Source organism: Asterias rubens, chromosome 17, assembly GCF_902459465.1.
Source record: "Asterias rubens chromosome 17, eAstRub1.3, whole genome shotgun sequence".
Classification (NCBI taxonomy): Eukaryota; Metazoa; Echinodermata; class Asteroidea; order Forcipulatida; family Asteriidae; genus Asterias; species Asterias rubens.
This window is the reverse complement of record NC_047078.1, coordinates 3,523,845-3,546,938: the sequence shown is the minus strand read 5'-3', so window position 1 is coordinate 3,546,938 and position 23,094 is coordinate 3,523,845. Positions and strand designations below refer to the sequence as shown.

Sequence of the window (23,094 nt, the reverse complement as noted above, 5' to 3'; positions counted from 1 at the left end):
AGCAATTACCAGAGGGAATAAAACCCAAATGCTTTGTATGCAAAAACAATTACTGAAAGAAATATGCAATTATCAGAGGGAACTAAACCAAAATGCTTTGTATGCAAAAGTTTTTTTCCTTTTTTTGTTTTTCTTTTGGGGTTTTTCACGAACGCCTTCTGATAACGGACATTAAAGGAACACGTTGCCTTGGACCGGTCGAGTTGGTCTTTGAAAAGTGTTTGTAACCGTTTGTAATAAACTGCATGAATAATGATTAGAAAGATATTTTTTAAAGTAGAATATAATGGTCCACAGAAGTATCACTCGAAATTGCGTGTTTTTCTTTTACCTCGTCGACCATAACACGGTCCGACCATTTACGGAAGTCAAATTGTTGACTCATAAATGGCCGACCGTGTTAGTTCGCAAAGTAAAAGCAAAATCACGCAATTTCGAGACAAATTTGTGTGGATCATTGTATTCTACTTTTAAATCATCGTTCTAACCATAATATGCACTCTATAACAACGGTTACAAACGCTTTTCAAAGACCAACTCGACCGATCCAAGCATGGCACAGTGTTCCTTTAAATACACAGTCATTATTATTATTATACGGATCACCCAAACCGTATAATATTATGACAGGCATGAGTTAATGGCCATTATCAAAGGCAGTGGACACTATTGGTAATTACTCAAAATAATTATTGGCATAAAACCTTTCTTGGTGACAAGTAATGGGGAGAGGTTGATGGTATAAAACATTGTGAAAAACGGCTCCCTCTGAAGTGCCATAGTTTTCGAGAAAGAAGTAATTTTCCACGAATTTGATTTCGAGACCTCAGATTTAGAACTTGAGGTCTCGAAATCAACCATATTGTAAACGCACACAACTTCGTGTGACAAGGGTGTTTTTTCTTTCATTATTATCTCGCAACTTCAATGACCGATTGAGCTCAAACTTTCACAGGTTTGTAATTTGTTGCATATGTTGAGATACACCAACTGTGAAGGCTAGTCTTTGACAATTACCAATTTTGCCACTGCCTTTAATATTCCCTTCATAGTTATTACATTAGCATCTCACTTGGCTGTCTCAAAATGGTAATCACATTGACGTTTTATATTAAAGATGTATTGTGTGTTTCAGTTTTTGGGGTGCACTCACTATAGGGTGTCATAGTGAAAATGGGGGATTTTTCAAACTATGTAATCATTTAGTCAATGATTACCGACAATAAAACTTCTGACGACTAAGCTGACACAAATTTCGATAGTACAAAAGCATCTTGAAAATAATGTCACTTTGAAGTTATATTATTGGACAGCTAGAAGTTTTAAAGACACTAGACACTATTGGTAATTGTCAAAGACTAGTCTTCTCACTTGATTTATCTCAACATATTTATGCATACAATTACAAACCTGTGAAAATTTGAGCTCGATTGGTCGTCGGACTTGCGAGATAACTATGAAAGAAAAAAAGAAAAAAACCTTGTCACACGAAGTTGTGTGCTTTCAGATGTTTGATTTCGAGACCTCAAGTTGTACGGGTCTACATTTTCCACGATTTTGAGTCAAAATCGTAAACAAGTTACTTCCTCGAAAACTACGTCACTTCAGAGGGAGCCGTTTCTCACAATAATTTATATTGTATCAACCCTCTCCCCATTACTCGTTACCAAGTGAGGTTATTTTGAGTAATTACCAATAGTGTCCAGTGCCTTTAAAGCCTGTCCTCTGAAAAGCGTTTCTGACAGTAGCGTTTCTCATTGTGTATTCCAATAAGGAGTTAGTCTTCCTGTGGTTGATCGCTCTAGATCTTCGGTGATATCTCAAAATCGCTACCGGCCTTTTTTTTTCTTTTTTCTCTTTTTTTTTTTTCTACTTTTGGAACAGAATTTTTTTTTAAATAAATCACAGAGTTACAAATAATTTATAGAGTTTACAGAAGGTAATGGTGAAAGACTTCTCTTGAAATATTTATCAATGAAATGCTTTACTTTTTGAGAAAACATTAAAACAATATTATCAATTCTCGATATCGAGAATTACGGAAAAATGATTTTAAACACATGTCATGACACGGCGAATTAACGTGCGGAAACAAGGGTGGGTTTTCCAGTTATTTTATCTCGACTCCGATGACCGATTGAGCCAAAATTTTCACAGGTTTGTTATTTTATATATAAGTTGTGATACACGAAGAGTGGGCCTTTGGACAATACTGTTTACCGAAAGTGTCCAATGGCTTTAAATATAATTGTTAAATAATACACAAGGATTAAAACAATAAAACAGTTAAAAAGGCGAAGCTTTCACTTTACAGCGGCACTGGGCCATCATGTTCGGGCTATTTTGTGGCAGTTATCGTGAAAACGGGAGACCCCCCCCCCCCAACACACCCATAATGTGGAAATAATTAAGACATTTGGCGCCTTGAAGTTTGATACTTTGTTCTTGTTGGACTGCGTTCAATCTTCACAGAGTGCATATTTTGGGGTTCCTAAGAGTGCATCCACACACGTCCCGTGTTATATAAGCCCCTTCAATCCAAATGGATGAAAAATTGACTGACGCAACTGTTTCCCTGGCAACGGATTTGTAAATTGATCGCCAGATGAGTACACCTGATGATCTAGGGGGGACATCGGAGCATGTGATGAATCGTTTATTTGCTGTTAAATCCATTGAATTATGAACTGTCGGACGTCTATCAGATTTCAACTCTCCAGTTTCACAAAGGAAGTTATAAACAAGGTTTTTGCAGATTTTTTTAAAGAATAAACATTACAGTAACCGAACGAAGTAATAATGTTATAAGCTACAATCAACAATCACTGTTTGCTACCACTGTTGAATGTGATTGCACAGGCTTCGGCGGGGTCAAAGGTGATCCGTTCCATATAAGGTTAATTAATAGAGACTTGTTACTATGCATCAATGCACGTCACACTGTTTATGTACGTAAACTATCAATCAACTAATATAAGCGTCTCTGATTGGCCGTTATTGCCCCAGCTGTTGCGTTGATGATTATTTATGAGTGACGTTGCAATACGTCACGGTTGATTTCCAGTAAGCCACGCCCTGAGGTCAACCATTGTCCAATGGGATAGCCGGTTTAGTTGACCCGCACCATGGGGAAATTGATGAATGGACTTCTTTCGCGCTACACATGCTGCAGGGTTGTCGTCTCGTGTGAAATGATCGCATGTTCAATCCACGTTGCGTGTGTGTTGATTTGATGTGTAGCAGGTATGACCATAGTGTACTAGGCATCGTGCAGTGGGTTTAGGATAGAAATTAGAATCAAAAGCGATTGCGGCGCTCGACTTGTCGCACGGAAGCTTGTGTCACGCCGAAAATCACCGTTTAACATCTGTGATCAGAGCGACGATACAGCCACCGTCAACTTAAAAACTTGACTCAACTATGTCAACGTGACACCAATGTTCCAACCATCAGCAACACACATCGCTTTTTCTGTCGCATGCCACCACTATTTTCTTCATTTCTGTTAGTGTTACCGCTGGATATCCTGTCGTTACTTTAGCGAGAACGCCAAAGTACAACGACCGACTACACTCAATTGTCGTGTTATTGAAATTGGGAAGTCGTTGGTGTGCCAACCCAACACTTCACTTTTGGTGTCCCAGATTGACGGTGTATCTCGCAGGTTCGAGCCCGTCTTTACTTGGGATAACTGCAGGTGTTGAAGCACCACTTCAGTCAAGGTAAGTTGAATTGCTCATTTAAGAACATCGGATTGAATTTACTTGTCTTCCACTGATTAATTGTAAAGTTCGTTTTTATTCACTCACACAAGTATGTAGTAAACAAGACTGTTCGTCGTCAGTACACACACAGTGAGTCTACTCATGGAGGTAGAAATAATAATAGTGTTGCTATTATTTTATTAACATTATTATTAAAAACCACAAGATTTATTTTAACACTAACAGTACACTCTAGTCTCTTAGTAACTTCTTAGTATTAGTGTTAAAATAAATTTTATTTTTTTATTTTTATAATAAAACCAAGTCTTTTTTGGGGGATAACTTTCCGTATGGCGCCACCAATTTTTCACTCATTTTTACAAAAATGGATCTATCAATCAGGTAAATTAGATACTATATTATTTTATTTCGAATGAAAAAGTGGTGGCGCCGTACGGAAACTTTTCCGTGAAAGTACAGTCCACCATCTGGTGTATTGCGTATTGTGGTAGTTGTGTGCATGCGAGGGTGTAGACATAATATACAGTGCAGGTGGGTGAACAGTGAAAAGTCCATAACCATTAGACTAACTGATCAGGTTGATGCATCGCAGTTGCCCTCAAAATGTTTAGCGTTCAATATCTCATATCTTGATTATCAGTTACCTTGATTTTTATCATTTTATCAGTTACCATGGTTTTTATTTTATAAATTTTGTCGGTTTCCATGGTTTTTATTTTTTTCATTTTAATATTTATCAGTTACATGGTTTTAATTTTAATCCTTTTATCAGTTACCATGGTTTTTATTTTAGAACCTTTAGGCCTATCAGTTTTTTTTGTATCCTTGCATTTCAGCTGTGCAGTAGAGACTACTGTGTGGTTACAAACAATGTTGTTGAAGTAAAAAATTAATGTTTTAATTCCAATTTATTTTGGGTTTTCTAAGGTACTCACAAAAAAACAAATCAATAAACCTCTATCCCCTTGCAATATTAAACTGTTTTAGTGTTAAGGTGTTTAAAAAAAAATTGCTTTTTAGAGCAGTCGCAGTGTAGGCCTAGCCTATAATAATAATGTCATAATAATAGGATTTTAGGAACATTTATTTTGTATCCGTCAAGTGCATGATGTGGAACAAAATGAAAAACTAGAAAACTAATATTAATAATAAAAAGCAACTTTATCAACTGCAAAACAACTAGGCCCATCAATGCAAAAACAATATAATCTGAAACTATGCCAAACTTCTGTTTGAGCAAATTTGAAATCACTAATTAGTAATACAGCGCAGGGGGCCTATTCTCAAAAAAAATATTTATCTTTTCATCTCGCAGGTAAAAAGAAGATTTCAACCATGATGATGTATCATCACCAACAACACAGCCACGAGGCAGACTCCACATCGATGGTAGTCCCGGACCTCGCCGTTTTGGAACCCGCTCACCATAAGATGAATCAATATCACCACATCCAACATCACCATCACCACCATTCCCATCCACAACAGCATCATCACCAAGTACAGAGTGTCTTCAGACCGGGCAAGCCCAGACCAAGAGCACTGGATATGATTAAGCTTTTTAAGGTAAGCAGGCCTGTGCTTCATTTTTAAAAAGGGCACCAAGGGGAGGGCGGCATTTTCTCCTTGGTAGGCCTATAGGGCAACCATTTAGAAGCCTTTTTGAGATATGACGGACACAACAAAAAAAATGCTAATATGAGTAAAAAACAACACTATAGGTTTTGGTAAATATATCTATAGACCGTATAGACCTTTTTGCTATGAAAAGTCGCCATCTTGTAGGGGAAACCGTATGCGCGTCCAAACGCGTACATCATCAAAGCACGCAGCACGCAACATCCAGGTTTATTTCTACGGCACATGCACGCACACGCACAGACGCCATCTTGTAGGTCAGGTATTTGAGCCGCGTGACATCATATTCAATACGGTCTATATACACACAAACCAAACTGCACTCTTATCGCGTCCGTCGTACCTCAAAAACGCTAATGAGGACATTCTTAATTTCTACTGTAGAGCATTTCAAGGGCACCAAGGCAATGATCATTGGGCACGAAGGCAATTGCTTTTGTTGCCTGCGTATCGGGCCTGGGTATTAGGGTCAAGAAATTTGCTTACATCATCAGTTTATTATGAAACCTTAACGCTCTTTTTAAAGGCACTGGACATGTTTGGTAACTACTCAAAATAGTTAGCATTACTTGGTAGTGAGCAATGGAGAGCTGTTCGATTATAAAACATTGTGAGAAATGACTCCCTCTGAATTGAAGTAACATAGTTTTTGAGAACGAGGTCATTTCTCACTAAAATTAAATCTGATAAAGACTTCAGGCCTCAAGCTTTTCTCAGGCTTCTGAAATCAAGAGTTGTATAATGTTCATATTTTTTTTATTATATGAGCACATCTCCCCCCCCCCCCCCTGTGTTTCATAAATGCACAACATATTGCAGAGATTTGGTCGGAATAAACGACTTTATATAGCAAATATAAAGCACCTCATTGATCAAATTTTATAAAACGCCACAGAGATTGGTAGATCATTTTTAGACTGCTCTCAATATGAAAAGGTAAAATAAACATTTAATATAAAATATTCATCTATCAACCCCAGTGTTTACAAGTAAAAAAAAATACATTTGGACAAGCACTTACAAGTTGCTGTAGTGACTATAATAGAAGAAGACAACCGAATTGTTTTAAACTTTATACAACTTTCATACAAAACGGAGCAACAGAGGTGATCATCGGACTCAGAATTGAAAATACTATACAAACAAGGGTGATTTTCTTCACAGACTAAAACACCACTGCGGACTTGTCCGGTCATAAGTTGCCAGTCCCGACAACGTCACTAAAAATGCAGCCTCTGGCCTGCGGTCCAGTGTTTATTCCTAGCCAAGCTCATTCTCATCTCACTGTTTCTTCATCAGCAAGTGGCGACTTTTCTCTGTGGTTCAAAACCATGGTGGCACTTGTATTGTGAAACTATGACAAACACCCCCCCCCCCTGTATAGAAGGAAATCTTACAAGTGTTGAGTGAAATGCCCCTACCCCATGGGGCCAAACCCAGCAGGCAGTAGCTTATCCCTTAATCTGATTCTGATAACAAGCCTTTGAGGCTTCTCACTGAACTGGAAAATAGTGCACAAAAGGGATTAGGGAATAACTGTAGCTAGCAGAATGGGGAGTTTATTGCAGAAGTGAATAAAACCAATGGGGTTTAATAAACTACATGCCCAGTCTGTTATTAGGAGTGGGTTATTTGAGAAAAACTAAACTGTTGAAATCAATGACTTCATGTTAAATAAAAGGAGTGAGTAATAGACATCTGTAAAGCACACACATTAACATTGGTAGGCCTGACACAAACTCTGCCTTGTTCGTGTTTCACAAGTTTACAAGTAGAGTACACGTAGAAGCCTGTCAGTAGAGTGTTCGGTTCTGTTCAGCACTCTACAGCACCTAGATTTTTTGTATTGAGTTTTTTTTGTGATTTCAAGATAACTTTTCATGGGAGCGCGTTGTTTTTAGCTTTCTTCATTTCAATTCAAAAATAGTTTATTGGGTAATGACAATTAGTAGGCCTTTGAAAAAGACTTACAATTTTAAAAGAAGAAAATTGCTCAGTGTTTATCGTGGTTTTCACCTTTACCACAATGTGCGTAAGTTGGTTATATTTTGAGGTTTGCAAACTACACCTTGCGGATATTACAAATGGAAACCGTCTTTCCAATTGTGGTATTCGGAGTTAAAGGCAGTGGACACTATTGGTAATTACTCAAAATAATTATCAGCATAAAACCTCACTTGGTAATGAGTAATGGGGAGAGGTTGATAGTAAAAAACATTGTGAGAAACGGCTCCCTCTGAGGTGACGTAGTTTTCGAGAAAGAAGTAATTTTCCACGAATTTGATTTCGAGACCTCAAGTTTAACGGCTCCCTTTGAGGTGACGTAGTTTTCGAGAAAGAAGTAATTTTCCACGAATTTGATTTCGAGACCTCAAGTTTAGAATTTGAGGTCTCGAAATCAAGCATCTGAAAGCACACAACTTCGTGTGACAAGGGTGTTTTTTTTTTCATTTTTTTTTCATTCATTTCTCGCAACTTCGACGACCAATTGAGCTCAAATTTTCACAGGTTTGTTATTTTATGCATATGTTTAGATACACCAAGTGAGAAGACTGGTCTGTGACAATTACCAATAGTGTCCACTGTCTTTAAGTTAGCATTAAGTTAAAAGTTAATTTGGAAACCCCTTTTTCTTTCCCTAGTAATCAAAATGTTTATTTCGTATACCACAGTTTTCTGAGTTTTAAAATCAGTGACAAAACAACGAACCATAAACATACTACACTGTACTAAAAATGTAAAGTTCCATTAGCAATTTACAACTTCCTCACAGAGGTGCCTTTAAACAAAGGTGCCTTTAAACAAAGGAGAGTTCACATCTGGGCACCCTTGGCCTTTGTTGAGGAACAAAGTGTCGTAATTAACTAATTTGACCAGAGACAAAGGTGGCATAGCGTAGTAAAAGAGGACAAACTAATTAGTCCTGCTGGCTAGGCTCCGAAGAATTCAGGGCAAAACCTTCACATTCAATGTGTAGGCCTAATTCTGGCCAAGAAAAGTTTTAATATGATCACGTGGCTCAATTTCATGGCGTAGACAAAAAATTTCAACTGAAATTGTTTTTGTACACAATGAATGCTAATAAATTAGCAAATGATGACTTTTGAGTAGCAATTGATAGGCCTCGTCTATTTTGTGCAGCAGTTTTGATACATTTTACAACCAGGGAAATCATTCACTGAATAGATGCTTCCGGAATCATGGAATTCCGTGCTTTTGTGCATGCAAACTCCACATTATTGACTTACACAGCAAGCGCAGAAATTCTGCGCTTCACTGAATGTAAGCGAAGAATGATGTTAGCTAAAACAGAATTCGGCGGTAAGCAGAGCCAGGGAATTCAGCCCATGTCTTGCAATACATGTCATGTTCACTCAAATTCTGCTTAAAGAAACAACTGGTGTTTTCAATATAAAAGCCTTTATACACTTTGGTACAGGAAAAAAAAAGTTCACAGATTTACAAATAATTTACAGGGTTTACAGAAGGTAATGGTGAAAGACTTCTCTTGAAATATTGTTCCATGAAATGCTTTTCTTTTTGAGAAAACATTAAAACAATATCAATTCGATAGCGAGAATTACAGATTTATTTTAAACACATGTCTTGACACGGCGAAACGCGCGGAAAGACATGTGGGTTTTCCCGTTATTTTCTCCCAACTCCGATGACCGATTGAGCTTAAATTTTCACAGGTTTGTTGTTTTATATAAGTTGTGATATACACGAAGTGTGGGACTTGGACAATACTGTTTACCGAAAGTGTATAATGGCTTTAATCTTTCCTTTGGGACAACTTTTACTGTACACATCATTGTCAAGTGCAAGGCTTTATGGGTTTTGGCTGTTGAATTGTTGTAGTGTAACCATAGAGCTAAGGTGCAACTCTGCGAACTTACACTGCAACCTGACACTTGGCCAGTCCTTTTTGTGGCAGGATTTGCATGTCTCTAGACTTTGTCAATATCTCAAAATCAAAGGAAGTGTACACACTAGCTAAGTATTAGGTGTTAAAAGCAACATCTATTTCCTTGAGTCAAGTAATATTTCCTCCTTCAGAATGTATGCCACAAAAAAAGCGAGACCCACACAAACACTTACCGATACTAGTAAAATCAGGGAACGATTTCGTTCAGCAATTTTACATCCCTGCCAAAAGTTTCAACTGCACTAATTTTGTGCACACTGACCGAGCAAATCAGGGTTTTTAAGTAGTATTTATCAATACATTTTGTTGAAGCATTCTGATCTGCCACTATGCAGGGGGACATCGTTCGCTGCAAATGATGTTGATACTAAAAGTAAGAAATTTCAACTTTGTGAAATTTGTGAATAATTTTTCTCAGATGACACTCACAAAATACATACAAATTTCAAATAAGTTTCAGCACAGCTTCAACTGCTTTTGTTTTCCAACAGGAGATCTCGGTAAAATCTTGACTTGAATTACCCTTTTATAAGTTTCTTTTGATGACTTTGTTTCCAGAATAAAGGATTTCCTTATTCATTTGGAAAGCGGTCATTGCACTTTCTACTACATATCTAAACTACAATAAGCCATTCCCGGTTTCCCCTAGCGCAACACGCTATTTTAATTGTTAATGTAGGTTGATCAAAGAAGCAGCTATACAATTTAAAAAATTCTAGATCTCTTTTAATTTTAAAATACCTTGTTGACAGCTCGCGTGTTTGTATTTATTTGGCTGCCAAAGTTATAAATACATGGAGGGTCTTCTCTTTAGTCATCCACAAAATATTTAACTTCGGTAAAAAAAAAAACCGGCACCAGTCTTATTATTGTTCCCACCAATCCATACACAAAATAAACACCAGCCCACTTCAACTCTGAGTTTCCTAGTAAACAGGTTTGTTTGGTGCTTAACAACTTGTAAGCACTTGAGCACACATTGTGCCCTGTCCAGGTTTTGTATTGGTCAGTTGGGTGTACACTGTACCCCCCCCCCCCCCCCCCCCCTTAAGAGGGCAAAGAACTGCTATAACCTGAGGACCCTAACGATCTATGGTAAACTAATGAATGGATGGCACTGGAGGTTCAATGCCCGGGAAAAGATACGCATCACTAATATTAATTTAAAAGAGATGATGATACACGTAGTCTTGTTATCTCTTTTAGTGACATCTTACTACTAGACTCATTCTAAGCCGCTAGTTTTCAATGTGTTTGTTAGATTATTCAGGACACATACTGTAAGCTTGCCAACATTTCCTCTCCACCCTCCAGATAAAAAAAATGGGGAAAAAAGAAGACGAGGAAGAAGAGGAAAAACATAAAATACAAATTGCCATAATATTTTATTCTAACAATTTCCCGATTACTAGTACCAATTGATGCATTGTCACATTTACATCTTTAAAAGTATTCATAAAACTTGACAATTTACAAGTTTTGAATTGAATGTCTGGTCTTATAGTCTTATAAACAAATTTATACAAAATTCATTCCCATAATGAAAAATTACAGCATACAGGCTTTATAGGCCTACCTTTTCTGCGAAATGGATGTCAAAAGTGAAAAAGCCCACCATATGTGTACATAGCATGGACTAGGTTAAAAACTTAAATGTGGCCAACTCCAGTCATCTGACCCTAATTGGTGAAAATTGGTAGAAATAACATCACAGCAGTGTTCACAGCAGTAGGCTCGCTATTTCTAGACTTTTCAACTCCTCAACTCTCACCAAGGTTTACCAAGAAATGATTTGAGGAAAAAAAAAGTATTTCAAAATCAACCATCATCAACAGCAGGCGTATTCTATTTTTAGCACACATTGTTACCCCCACCCCCTTCGCCGCTTTCCCCTCCCTCTATCCTTATACACAAACCTGTTTCAAATGTGTCCCACTGTATATCAAGGGAGCCCCCTATTCCATAAGAACAAGAAGTCTCAAGAAAGATCCCCCTTTCTCAAAATAGACTCCCCTTCATCTTTGACCCTAAAGTCATCTCATTAGCATATTATATTACTGTTGCCAATTACTGGCCAGCCAATCCAGACCTCTGTTAATGAGTCACCCCAGATGTTATTGATTCACAAGTTTTAATACTAGAATTGTTGGTACCCCATTGCTCGCTGAGCTGTTGCCAGTAACATGTGCCTGCCCATGTACACTCCGCTGACTTTTTGTGGACGGCCAGAAATCTAGCCTGTAGTTGGATTTTGTTTAGCTTCTTACCCGTTTCATTATCGTAACCATACTATCGAAATGGCGCTGGATAAGAAGGCTGCGAAAATAACCACCAAGACGCCTGCTGAACTTGTAAGTCGTTCCTCCTTTGGAAAGTTTTCAGAGCATGTACTTTTTTTTCTTTTTTTTTTTTTTTTTTTTTGAAAGAGAGAGAAAGGACAGCTCGTTACAATGTGGTAACATCATCAGAAGCACTTGTTGAGCGGGTAACAGTGGAAGATAATGCTTTGACCACATGGTGCCGTTGAGGAACACCTTGAGATCTTGTTGTCCTTTATCAGTGACACATTGCCAATGCCATCATGACCGCAAATCAAATCAGGCCAAACACAACCAGTGTTTTTTAGGGTGCCATCAACCCCCCTACTTTGTTCCCAATTCACCAATCACCCTCCTTCGCCCCGTTAGTTGTGAATCCCTTATCTCTACAAGCCCTCGTGTGTTGATCCTACTTAGGCTCTGATGAATATTCTAATTTCACCAATCATCATCGCTTCCTTCCCGTAACTTAATTTCCTGCCTTTCTCTTGCAAACCTGTTCTTTTCTTTATACCCCTCCCGATTTTTTGTTTCTTCGTTCGCCTCTTGAGTACGAACACGCTCTCTAATTTGTTTCTTTGTTCTTCTTTACCCCCCGATGCGTAGCAGGCGGGCTGCCCAAGCGACTTGCCGCCCAAGGAGTTAGAGCGGTACAACAGAATGGTCGACGTGGCAGAGGGGGTCAGCACAGTTAAGACAGAGCCCAACGCTCAGGAAGTTCCTACCGGATTCGACTTGCCAGACGAACTTTCAGGAAGTCCTGTCGGTGAGTTTATTTTTTATTTTATTTTTTAATTGTTTTTACAAAAATTTGATCTGTACATTTTAAAACAATATTAAAGGCACTGGACACTTTGGTAATTACCCCCAAACTTTATGCTGGCATGAAAGCTTACTTGGTAACAAGCAATAGAGAACTGTTGATAGAATTTACTTTGAGAAGCGACTCCCTTCATTCAAAAGTAACACAGTTTTTGAGAAAGAGGTGATTTCTCACTCAAATATTAAAAGACTTCAGACCTGGACTAGGCCTATAGCCCTTTTTAGGCATCTGAAAGCCAGAATGTTTGCAACAAGGGCCATTTATTTTTTTGTATTCACTCTGCTCTTGCAACTTGATGACCAATTGAGTACAAAAAATTACAGATTTGTATGCATATGTTGGGATACACCAAGTGAGATTACTGGTCTTCGACAATTACCTCAGGTGTCCAGTGCCTTTTTAAAGTAAGTTTTTAACCAAAACGTGATATTCAAGAAAAAATTAAGTTCCCGTAACACTTATTATAACTGCTTAAACATTATTCTCCGCACAATGCAACAAACAAAAGCTTAGCATAAATCTCTCTAGACTTGAGGTGTTTTTGAAGTATTAGGTCGCCGACTTTTCACGTTTCAGTTACCTGTTCCGGTTGGTAAGCCGCAGGCTTGAACAACTTCCTCCCCCCCCCCAGTCTGGACCCGCCCATTATAAGAGTTGATGCATGGAGTTTGTTTAGAAGGGCATCTTGACAATAAAATATTGTTTCATCATCAGGCGGAATATTAAGTATTTCAAAAATCTGATAACTGCAATTTTTGACAATTCTCTTGAGCTTTGAGCTACATGCGGGGTATCTTGCCTTTTCAGATAAAATAACTTCACACTCTTATTTTGTGGTGATACTGAATGAAAAGAAGAATTTTCTCCCCTGGATTTGCGTACTGTCATAAGGTCATAACTAGAGAACTGATTGTTCAATGCCATCCCTACTCTGACCTATTGGGACTGGCCGTGCTTGGCTGCCGCTTCCCGTACACTGTACAATGTGGATGTTTTTCATTATTCCCTTGTACAGGATCAAAACAAGCCCTTTCCCATTAACCCCCCCCCCCCCCTCCCCCACACACGCACCCAAACTCAGCTGATCCCTGTAGTAGGAAGGGCTAAGGGATCGCGTATTTGGCCCGTACTTGGCCACTGTCCCAGTTAGTAGGTATTATGGGACCCAGGCTGGAAGTAGACGGCTTCCTCTTGGTAAAGTCGCAGTTCAGTACGGAAACTTTAGTGAGCTGCCCAGTTTAAAGGAACTTTGTGATTTTTCATGTTTTCATGATTTTCTCAAAATCTCCTTGTTCCTTCAAAACTTCCTTAAAACAGCAATAACCAAAGGGAGAAAGAAATAGTTCCCTTGTCCAAACCTCAAACCTGTAGTTCTGTTTTTCTGGTGATGTGTTAGATTCTGGAACACCAGGGCCAAATTTCAAATTTCTGCTTACCGTAAGCACAGAATTGGTGCTTACGGAAGCAGGAAATTCTGTGCTTACAGCACGGGTTAGCGGCGAATTTAGGCTTCTGCGCATGTGTACTCCTAGTTACTAGGCATTCTATGCTTGCAAGGCTAGCGTAGATATTCGATGCTTGCATGTAAGCAGGGAATCCTGATTGTAAGCACATCTGGCAAATCTCTTCCATGAATTTATGAGAGTTTTTTTAAGGATATGCATTTTTCCTCTAGTATGGGGCACTTCTATGAATAAAATTTGAAGATGCTTTGGAACTTAGCAAAGGGTTGCACAGTAAAACATACAGGGCACCACTGCAAAAGTGCCATAGGTTCTATCATGGCCCGTTCACATCTGGCAAACCTCATCCCTGAATTTATGGAGAGTTGTTGCAACATTCCCTTTAAGAGAAGCTCAGGAAGAGGAGCTTCTCCATCACAGGATGGCATCTGGTTCCGTTTTCCTCCAAGCCTGTTTGCGATGACTGAAGGATTCCTGGACACACTACTGTGTTTTCATTACCGTTTAGGAAAGTTTTCATTATTGTATGCATGTCACAACATATTTTTTCAAGCTTTTGTTTCTGCGCTGGATTTTTGTGTCTTTCTCTATGTGATTTTGGTACTGCAAGCCTTGCATTTTGTTTCTGAAGGGGCGCAGGAGTTTCCCCTCTGGCATTACAAGGAACAATTAAAATTGTTTTGTTTTACTTTGTAAGGGCACCGCAGCAAAATCATAGGGCATCGTGGCGATTGGTGGGTGCGAAGGGTCATTTCAAGGGCTGTTTGTGTCTTAAGTGAGGCCCTTTTTGATTTGGAGTATGGCTATAGTTTCCTCTACAAGTAACAAAGTCGTCTGCTGTTTATAATTCCTTCACCATTTGTCGCTCTGTCCAATTCGCTAACTGGAGATTTGACTCATGCTATTGGCCAATCAGAGGAGAGGTTAGAAGTCTGTTGGTTGAGAAGTGAACCACTTGTTCTATAACGTGGCAGGTGTTTGGTTGGATTGACTCATTGCTAGCTCTTGCTCAATGCACCATAGCCATGTTAGATTCAGAACGTACTTTTCTTGGGTTGGGGGGGGGGGGCAATCAGGGATAATGATAGATGAATCACTTGGCCAGGAATAGTGTATGGATGCATTCGAGATCCGTGAAATTAGTCAAGGCTTGAATGTGACACTTCCAAGTTTGTTTTTAGCTGGAATGAAAGTCAACTTTAGCAATGAAATTGAAAGTTGGGCCGACTTTCTCTTGCAGCATTGCCCCTGCACTTTTGTGCTTGCTGCAAGTAGAGGGTGTAACTTTGGAAGCATACAAAATCATGGACTGAAATTTGTTTCATTTTGGCAAAGATATAGGGCTGGAAAAAAAAAATATATATATATATATTTTATTTCCATAGTTCTAAAACAGCTTTTTAAAATCTAATCTCTAACAAAATTTGTTGTGTGCATTGTGCATTGCCAATCATAATTGCAGAAATAGCTAGTTTATTATTTCAGTAATCCTTTTCCTTTTAGTTTACCAAACAAAACCAGTTAACAAGCGGATTTCTGGATAGAAGGTTATGTGGTAAGAAAAACTCTGAATCTGTGAGTTATCTTCAAATCCCATAAGGTCTGTCTGTCATGATTATTCAATAAAAGAAAACCCAGCTTTATTACCTCATGCTGACCTTATGCTGAACAAAACCACACAGGTAACAGTTGTATGCTAATGCCACCCTCCCCCCCCCCCCCTGTAATCATTCCACCAGTCCATGACATAATGCCACTCATCCGTGAAATAATGAGACACACCATTGAAAAACTCCAAGTCTAGACAAGTCCATTGTGCTCTTCAGGGGAGGGTTCTTTTGTTTGTCAGGGGGTGAGATCACCCTCTGTAAACAACTGGCCATGTTTGATAACAAAAAGGCTTTAGTGATTATCTCAGTTTGGCAGGAAGCTTTTACTTTACTGGTCTGTGGCCCCACACAATGGAGATGACCTCCGAATATTATGTAACTGCCAAAGGAAAAGGTTTTTGTGCAAAGGTTTATGGTTGTGGACAGTTGGGGAAACATTCTTGTAACATTAATCATAACTTGGCACGATTAAAAATGTCAGAATTAATGATTTCTTGTTCATGAGTCTGACAACAGCGCTGCAATCATGTGTAACAGTCAATCATGACTCACTTTTTTAGGGATCAATTGAAAAAAGTGAGGGTTGAAGAAAAAGGATGAAGTAACAGAAAGCATTAACACAATTTAGTGTTAAATAGCATTATTATAAGCAGTGAATTTTTTTTTATTTTGAGTTTCAAATCAAAGTGGCGGTAAACTTACAAATACAAAGCTCTTCGAAATGTTTGCATGCTCTGAACTGCCATTGCCAAAGGGAACAATGACCGAACAATTACGGTAACCTGCGTCTTTGTTTTACTCTGTTATTGTTAAAGGATTTAACACTTTATGCCAACAAAGAATTTCTTTTTGGAGTTTGCATAGAACTGGTAAGCAACCAGTTGGTTCTATGCAATCCCCATGAAGAAATTCATTCACATTTCAAAGTTCTAATTTTTTTCCTGGGGATAGCGAGTTGAACATAAAAGAATGTCTCTTGTGCTGCCAAAGTGTTCATTTTGCTTGCAATGCAGTTGGTTGCCTCCAAGATGCCAGAAACAAAAAGGTCCTATGGGACAGGATACAGGACTGGTCCAGTTGATCGTCCGGATTTTTCAAAAAAGAGGAGGATGAGAGCCTAATTATTTATTATTTACTTTTTTTTTTTTCAAGATGGCCGCTTAGTATTTCAAATCAAACAGGCCACCAATTCTTCAGTTTGAATCAACCGCAAACTTATTTTGCATGAGGACCTGTGTTAACACTAACAGGGTCGGATAACACTACACAAGATTTTCTGGTAGGCATTCACTAATATTGTTTTATGAAACGGACGGTTACAAGTGTTTGAGAGCATCACATTAGATTCAGGAAAAGCTCCTAGGCCAGTCCTTTTGAAAAGATGGATTACAAAATTTAAAAATAAACTTTTTATTGTTTAAATTTTTGTTTTTCCACAAAAATCGAAAAATAACAAATAGTAAAAAAAAAAAGGATGCGGACGGGAACGATCAACTGGTGTTTTTTTTTATTTGGCCTAAAGCTGACAAATTGTCACAGAGTGTGTTTATGTTATGTGTGATAACTTTATTCATGAAATAACAAACCTGTGAAAATGTTGGCTTAATTCTCTGTATGAGTCTGGAGAAAATGGTTAAAACCATTCGCCATTGGGTATAATGTACACAGTTTCCCAAAATTTTGTTGAGAAACCAAAAACATCGGTTACGTTTTGTTATGTTTCCAGAATTTTCTTGAATATAACTTCATTTAAAAGAGAAATATTTCACAGGACAAACAAATCTATTATGATTTTTCCTAGGCTGTAAGCTTTCAGGCTAAAATGAAAAAAAAAATGAAAAAAAAAGTTTTATTTTTGTATGCCTACATGTACCAATAAATCATCAGATGATCAGAAGAAAAGTTTTTCTTTTCTTTGATTACTATCAGCTCGACTTGTAGCGTTTTACAAGAATTGAGTAATCACTTTTTCGATATCACCTTGGATTACTTACTCAGTTTGAATAACTTTACCCAGTATTGTGCACTTAATTGCGTCTTCTAAGTAATGCAATACTCCATTAGTACGCTCTGCCTTTGCACAGTACAACTTGCCCCCTGAGTTGATGGCCAATGAACTGAAGCTTTGTCTAGTAGCTCCGCCCACACACCCACGCTAATATGCCCTTATAAGGTGAGGTAAACAATGAGAGAGATTATGAATGGAATATGCAAATGAGTTTCTGTGAACTGAGGGAGAGTAGTGGATTGATAGAAGTGTGCAAAGTACAGTGTTCAGAGTTTGCGTTAAAGGGGTGGCTCGCTGTTGAATTAAAAAATGCAGCTGCATGAAAATTGTTAAGCTCTCATGAAAGCCTTTATTTTTTTATTTTTTTTTATTTTTTTTTTGATCAGGTTTTGAGACAAGTTTTTGTCTTAAATAAAGGTTATACATTGGTAAATTTCTGTTTGTAATTGGAGTGCACATTAAATATTGTTCTTTTTAGGCAACCAAACGTTCTGCAAAAAGACATGGGGTTGAAGTTTTTGAGAAACGCTTTGAAACAGTTACTGTTTGATCAGTCTAAAGCTTTGTTTAAATTCTACCACATTCAATTCATAGATCCCTCGGATAAGCAAACAATCTCAATTTAAATCTACTTAGTGTACTTTGATAAAAAAAGGAATTGTAAAGACAAGTTTCTTCCATGGTTTGAGCAACCTTCAATGGTTTTTCAGTAGCCATTTATGTTCTTGTAGCAAACCTGCAGTTATGAAAAAGTCCAGGTAGTGGGAATTTTTAAGAAACGCTTTAAAAATCAAGATCTGTTGGAATAATCTTTGGATCCTTTGGTTGACCAAACAATCTGCTTATTGTACTAAAATAAAAATAAAATTTTATAAAGACAAAAGTTTGTAAGAGCAACCTTCACGGTTTCCGAGTAGCCAGTCTGACTACAAAACCAGAATCGCAAGAACATGTAATCGTAGGCCAGCTATCAAAAGAACCAGTCTGTCGCAAGTAACGCGTTCACTCAAGTATCCACAGTCGGTGCTCGCTGGTCTGCGACTTTGGTCATTGTGGTTTTCTGTGAAGATATGACAACTATTTTGCTTTTCAGGGTGGTGGTGTGTTTATTTTTTCTGGGAGTTATGTTTGTTTGTGATAATATTGAAATGCTGTGTGTTGTTATTGTGTGTGGGTTGTTTGTTGATTTTTCTGGAAAGATGACTGTTAAGTTGGCAATGAGCCAGTTTATTGTGCAGGAAAAGGTACACAGTGTAAACAATTAAAATAACAGACAGCCATTTGTTTAGAGAAACAACAAGATATGTCAGGAGTTGTTATCTTCTCTTGCGCTTCACAAATACTCAGCAAGTTTAGCATTAGATGTAGCAGCTTTAGACCCTTTAGATAGCTGTTACTCGGAATCTTACTGGTGCGCCTGTGGAGGCCTGTTTTTGAAAGGGCAAGGGCACCAAGGCATTTTCTCCTTGGTAAAGGGCATCTTATGAGGAAATTGTAGATTTCTACTTAAGCATTTCACCAGGGGGGCATGTCGGTAGTCACCTTTGTCGCTTCTGTGAAATATCACTGCCTGTGAAAGGGCCTTTTAAAGGCAACGGACCCAAGACTTGATTTCTCAAAGCAATCAAATTCATCGTGAGACGAATTATCAGTATCACCATAGTGATTTGTATTGTGACATCACACTTTGCTAAGCAACTACAAGTGATTTGCAGTAAAGATCAATCTTAGCTCTTTTCTGAAATCAGCTCCACCGCTTTAAACATGTTCCAACCTGATGAAAAGTAAGCCCTGAAGAGCAGGACGCTCTCTAGTGAGGCAAGGTGCTTATTTTGCGCTCTATTAAATAATGGATACACAAATTCACAAGTGTTGATTCAAGTGCGTTGTCACTGCTGGGCTTTTGCCGTGTCTGAGAAAATCAGCAAGACGTCAGTCGGCAGTATGCCTCAATCGTCATAACCTACGTGTTTTTCCTCTGAATTGCGTCATTCATTCACAAATTGTCTAGACGTTTCAATCGTTTACACCAATTTCATTTCATTTGATTTGTCGTTTAAAAAGTGCAAGGCAAATTTAGAAAGAGCGAACACAAATTATAGGGAGGTATACATGTTCATTAGGTAATCACTCCTAAAATTAATGGCATTTTAACAACTTACTTAATGTTAAAAGCACAGCAGCTTTTGAAAGCATTTTGAGAATCATTTCACTTCGAAATACTGTGGTCATGGAAAAAATGTAAGTTTTTATACTAAAAAATGTAAATATAAGAAATGTATTGTCTGACCTTTTCTGAGTTTGTATGTTAATTACTGGTTACTCCTGCCTGGATATAACCGCTCCAGATTTTTGTCCATATCTAAAAAAAAACTACCACCTTTTGAAATAATTTTTTTAGCAGCCAGTTTGATCATAATATCGTCAATTCAAACAATTTACTGGTTCAAATAACCTAACATACTTTGTCTTTAAGAGTTAGCATTGATTTGATTTTGTTCAAAGTGAAAAAATCTTTGAGACTTGCTGACTGAGGTACAAATATTCATCTGCGAACGTGTTTTTCCCCCAGAAGAAGCAAAAAGCAAAGAAACCTGGATGATATTAAGCAATTGATGCTGAAGACTCAAGAGTCCCCTTTGGCCAAAAGTGCCTTCGTTGTCAGCGACATGTTTCTTAAAGGGTTTGGGTACTTTTTGTACGACACAAAACACAATGTCCACATTTTACATTTAAGTTACACGATTTGAAGATAATGATGGTAGAAAGCTTCCCTTAAAGACACTGGACACTATTGGAAATTGTCAAAGACCAGTATTCTAACGTGGTGTGTCTCAACATATGCATACACAATAACAAACCTGTGGAAATTTGAGCTCAATTGGTCGTTGAAGATGCGAGATCACTATGAAAGAAAAATCGCCCTTGTCCACGTGAAGTTGTGTGCTTTCAGATGCTTGATTTTGAGACCTCAAATTTTAAATCTGAGTTCTCATAACCATATTCATGGAAATATACTTCTTTCTCAAGAACTACTTCACTTCAGAGGGAGCCGTTTCTCACAACATTTTATACTATCAACCTCTCCCCATTACTCATTACCAAGTAAGAAATAAGTAAAAAAGAAGTTGCTTTAGCATGTTGTAAAACAAATAAATTACATGACAAACATTGTTCTGTGACAGTGATTTTCATTTGTTCTCAAAAACTTTCTCAAAAACTTGGCTGCTAATGAACAACATCTACAGTGAGAAGGGGTTCATATCATTGGCGAAAACTTGATCTACAAAAAGTATTAAAACCCTTTAAGATGGATCATGGGAGTGTATGCAGGAAAACTACTAGAGACCTGGCTCGCTCGGTTAGTGACCTGTAAACAGGGGAGATTGCCTCACTCTACTGGTGCGTAGTTTGTTGAAGATTGCGAATGATTTTTTAAGTGACTTTTGTGAGTGCATGTCTCTAGGCTAACCAGTAGTTTCTGAACATCTCTCTCTTATTTTCAATTTCGGTTTCCATTCTTGTTGTAAGGTTTTGGCACGGACAGAGCATAGTTACGGATATCTTTGCTGAGAAATAAAACATCTTTTGGATTTCGACATAAAAGAGGTTGCTCGTCTGGGGAAATTTGGACTGTGGGTAATTGATTAAATAGAGGCTGGAAATAGTGTACTCGAAACACAATTTTAAGAGAGAAGCAAGAGGTTGACATGTACACACATTGTACATTTCTATAATGAGGCGTTGCTTTCTTGGAGGGGGACATTTATATAGCCAAATGACACTCTCTCCAGCAGAGTTAAAACCAAATTTTGCCTTTACAAGAAAGATGTCTTTGAATTATGTCTAATAGCAACTTTGTTGTGGCGAGAGGACCTTGTCATTTTAGCACAGAAACCAAACATACTTCCTCATTTCCATGGCAACAGTAATTACAAAATTCCTTTCATTGCGAAGTGCTGACGAACATACCTGACTTTGATGAGGCCCTTTTCCATCGAGATCAACATGGGCTACATAAAATAGCAGATTCCATAATGACAACAGGAAGATTGTTCCAAACTATTGGTCCAGCTAAACTGCAAACTTTTTGACCCAGAACTTAGTTAGCGCAGGGAACAAGAAGTGTGGACTAATGAAAACATGGTGGAGTTGATTGTAACAAAACTACTTCTTGCTCATTGAAAGAGCAAGTTTATAATGAAAGCGGTCTCTGATCGCTTACCAATGAAGCTCCCTGAGTGATGGCAGGCCTGCTCCCTGAGTGATGGCAGGCCTACATTTGTGTAAACTCGTTCTTGAAGGGGCACAGCAATATTCTTGAGGTACATGTAAATGTTTGCCGGTATTCGTATGGTAGGGACTTTGCGAAGGGCACTATGGCAAGAACACAGGGCACCAGCAGCCGATTTCACGACACGCTAGGATTAATCCTATCTCGAGTTAGGACGAGTAACTTGTCCTAACTTAGGATTAATCTTAAGGTCTGCATGCTACAGTGCAGGGTTGGGACTCGTTCTAAGTCCTAAGATTAATCTTAAGTTAGGAAGAGTTTGGTGAAATCCACGGCTGGGCTATTGATGGGAGTGTCATGGGTTTGAGGCCTGTGATGGTGTGATATATACACTTCAAGGGTATGGAACGGGCCGAGTGTGCCTGTAATGATAACATGTGTAGAAAGCAAGTCTGTCCTTTACGTAACCCTTTAAGTCATCTAAAGGTTATCAATAATAGCATCATCAACGAAAGTGATAAAATTCACAATTTTTCTCTTCCTTTTTTTTATTGTTGCAACATTGGATAATTTCCGGTGCCCAATTATTCTTGGAGTTTGGATGCCCTAGGCTGAAAAAATTGTTTTGTGTCCAGGTGGAGTCCTCAACAATTGGAAATCGCAGAGCGTAGTCGGAAAACTGGGAATAACAAATGAAATGCTACAGACACGCATCATAAATTTAGAAGGGGGTTCTTTTTTTATCCGGTTGTGATTAGGTTGTTTTTTATTTCATAAAAACATGGAGGTTTTAGTTTCTGTATGTATGGAAACCATTGAATAGCGATATGTGTAATGAGTTACAGCAAACCATTCTATTCTTCATTTTTGCACAGAGTCCTCCCTGTTTTGAAGAAAACACTTTTTTAGTGTTTTCCTTATAATGCCAAAGCCAAAGCCCAAAAGGAAAAAAACCTGATTGCTTTGCTTTTAAAAATACAAAATTAAATTAACTGGCTGGATTTTCATATAAATTAAAGATCAAGCATAAATATACCATGCATCGTTTACTCAAAAATGAGAAAAAGAAATCTTATTAAAAAACTTCTGCCCTTTTTCATTGAAGTCAGCACTTGTTCAAACAATAATTGACATTCATTTAAAGAAAAGTTATAAATAAACATAAGGGGTATGATATCTACATCTCATTTTGTGATCAATTCTGAACTTTATCTGTAGGAGATTTAACAGAGTTAATATTGAAATTAACATTTAAAATCCATCTGTTTGAAGTTTAACTTATGCTGTTTCACAGGAATGGCAGCCATATTTAAATTTTGTCGTGCCCTGGATTCTTAAATCCAATCT

The 23,094-nt window shown here is 38.0% G+C and overlaps 1 protein-coding gene across 4 annotated transcripts in view; it reads left to right on the top strand.

Moving 5' to 3' along the window:
* The first annotated feature begins 3,179 nt into the window (after nt 1-3,179).
* The window catches only part of LOC117301370 (protein C-ets-1-like), a 37,470-nt gene continuing 17,555 nt past the window's right edge, over nt 3,180-23,094 (top strand). For 2 of the 4 annotated variants that reach the window (XM_033785306.1, XM_033785303.1), the window contains exons 1-3: nt 3,180-3,722; nt 5,041-5,291; nt 12,216-12,375. In XM_033785306.1, the coding sequence (XP_033641197.1) occupies nt 5,061-5,291; nt 12,216-12,375 (391 nt within the window). In that variant the 5' untranslated portion in view covers nt 3,180-3,722; nt 5,041-5,060. Of the gene's footprint in view, nt 3,723-5,040; nt 5,292-11,576; nt 11,643-12,215; nt 12,376-23,094 lie in introns of those variants that run through there. The other 2 variants (XM_033785304.1, XM_033785305.1) reach the window with 2 other exon arrangements.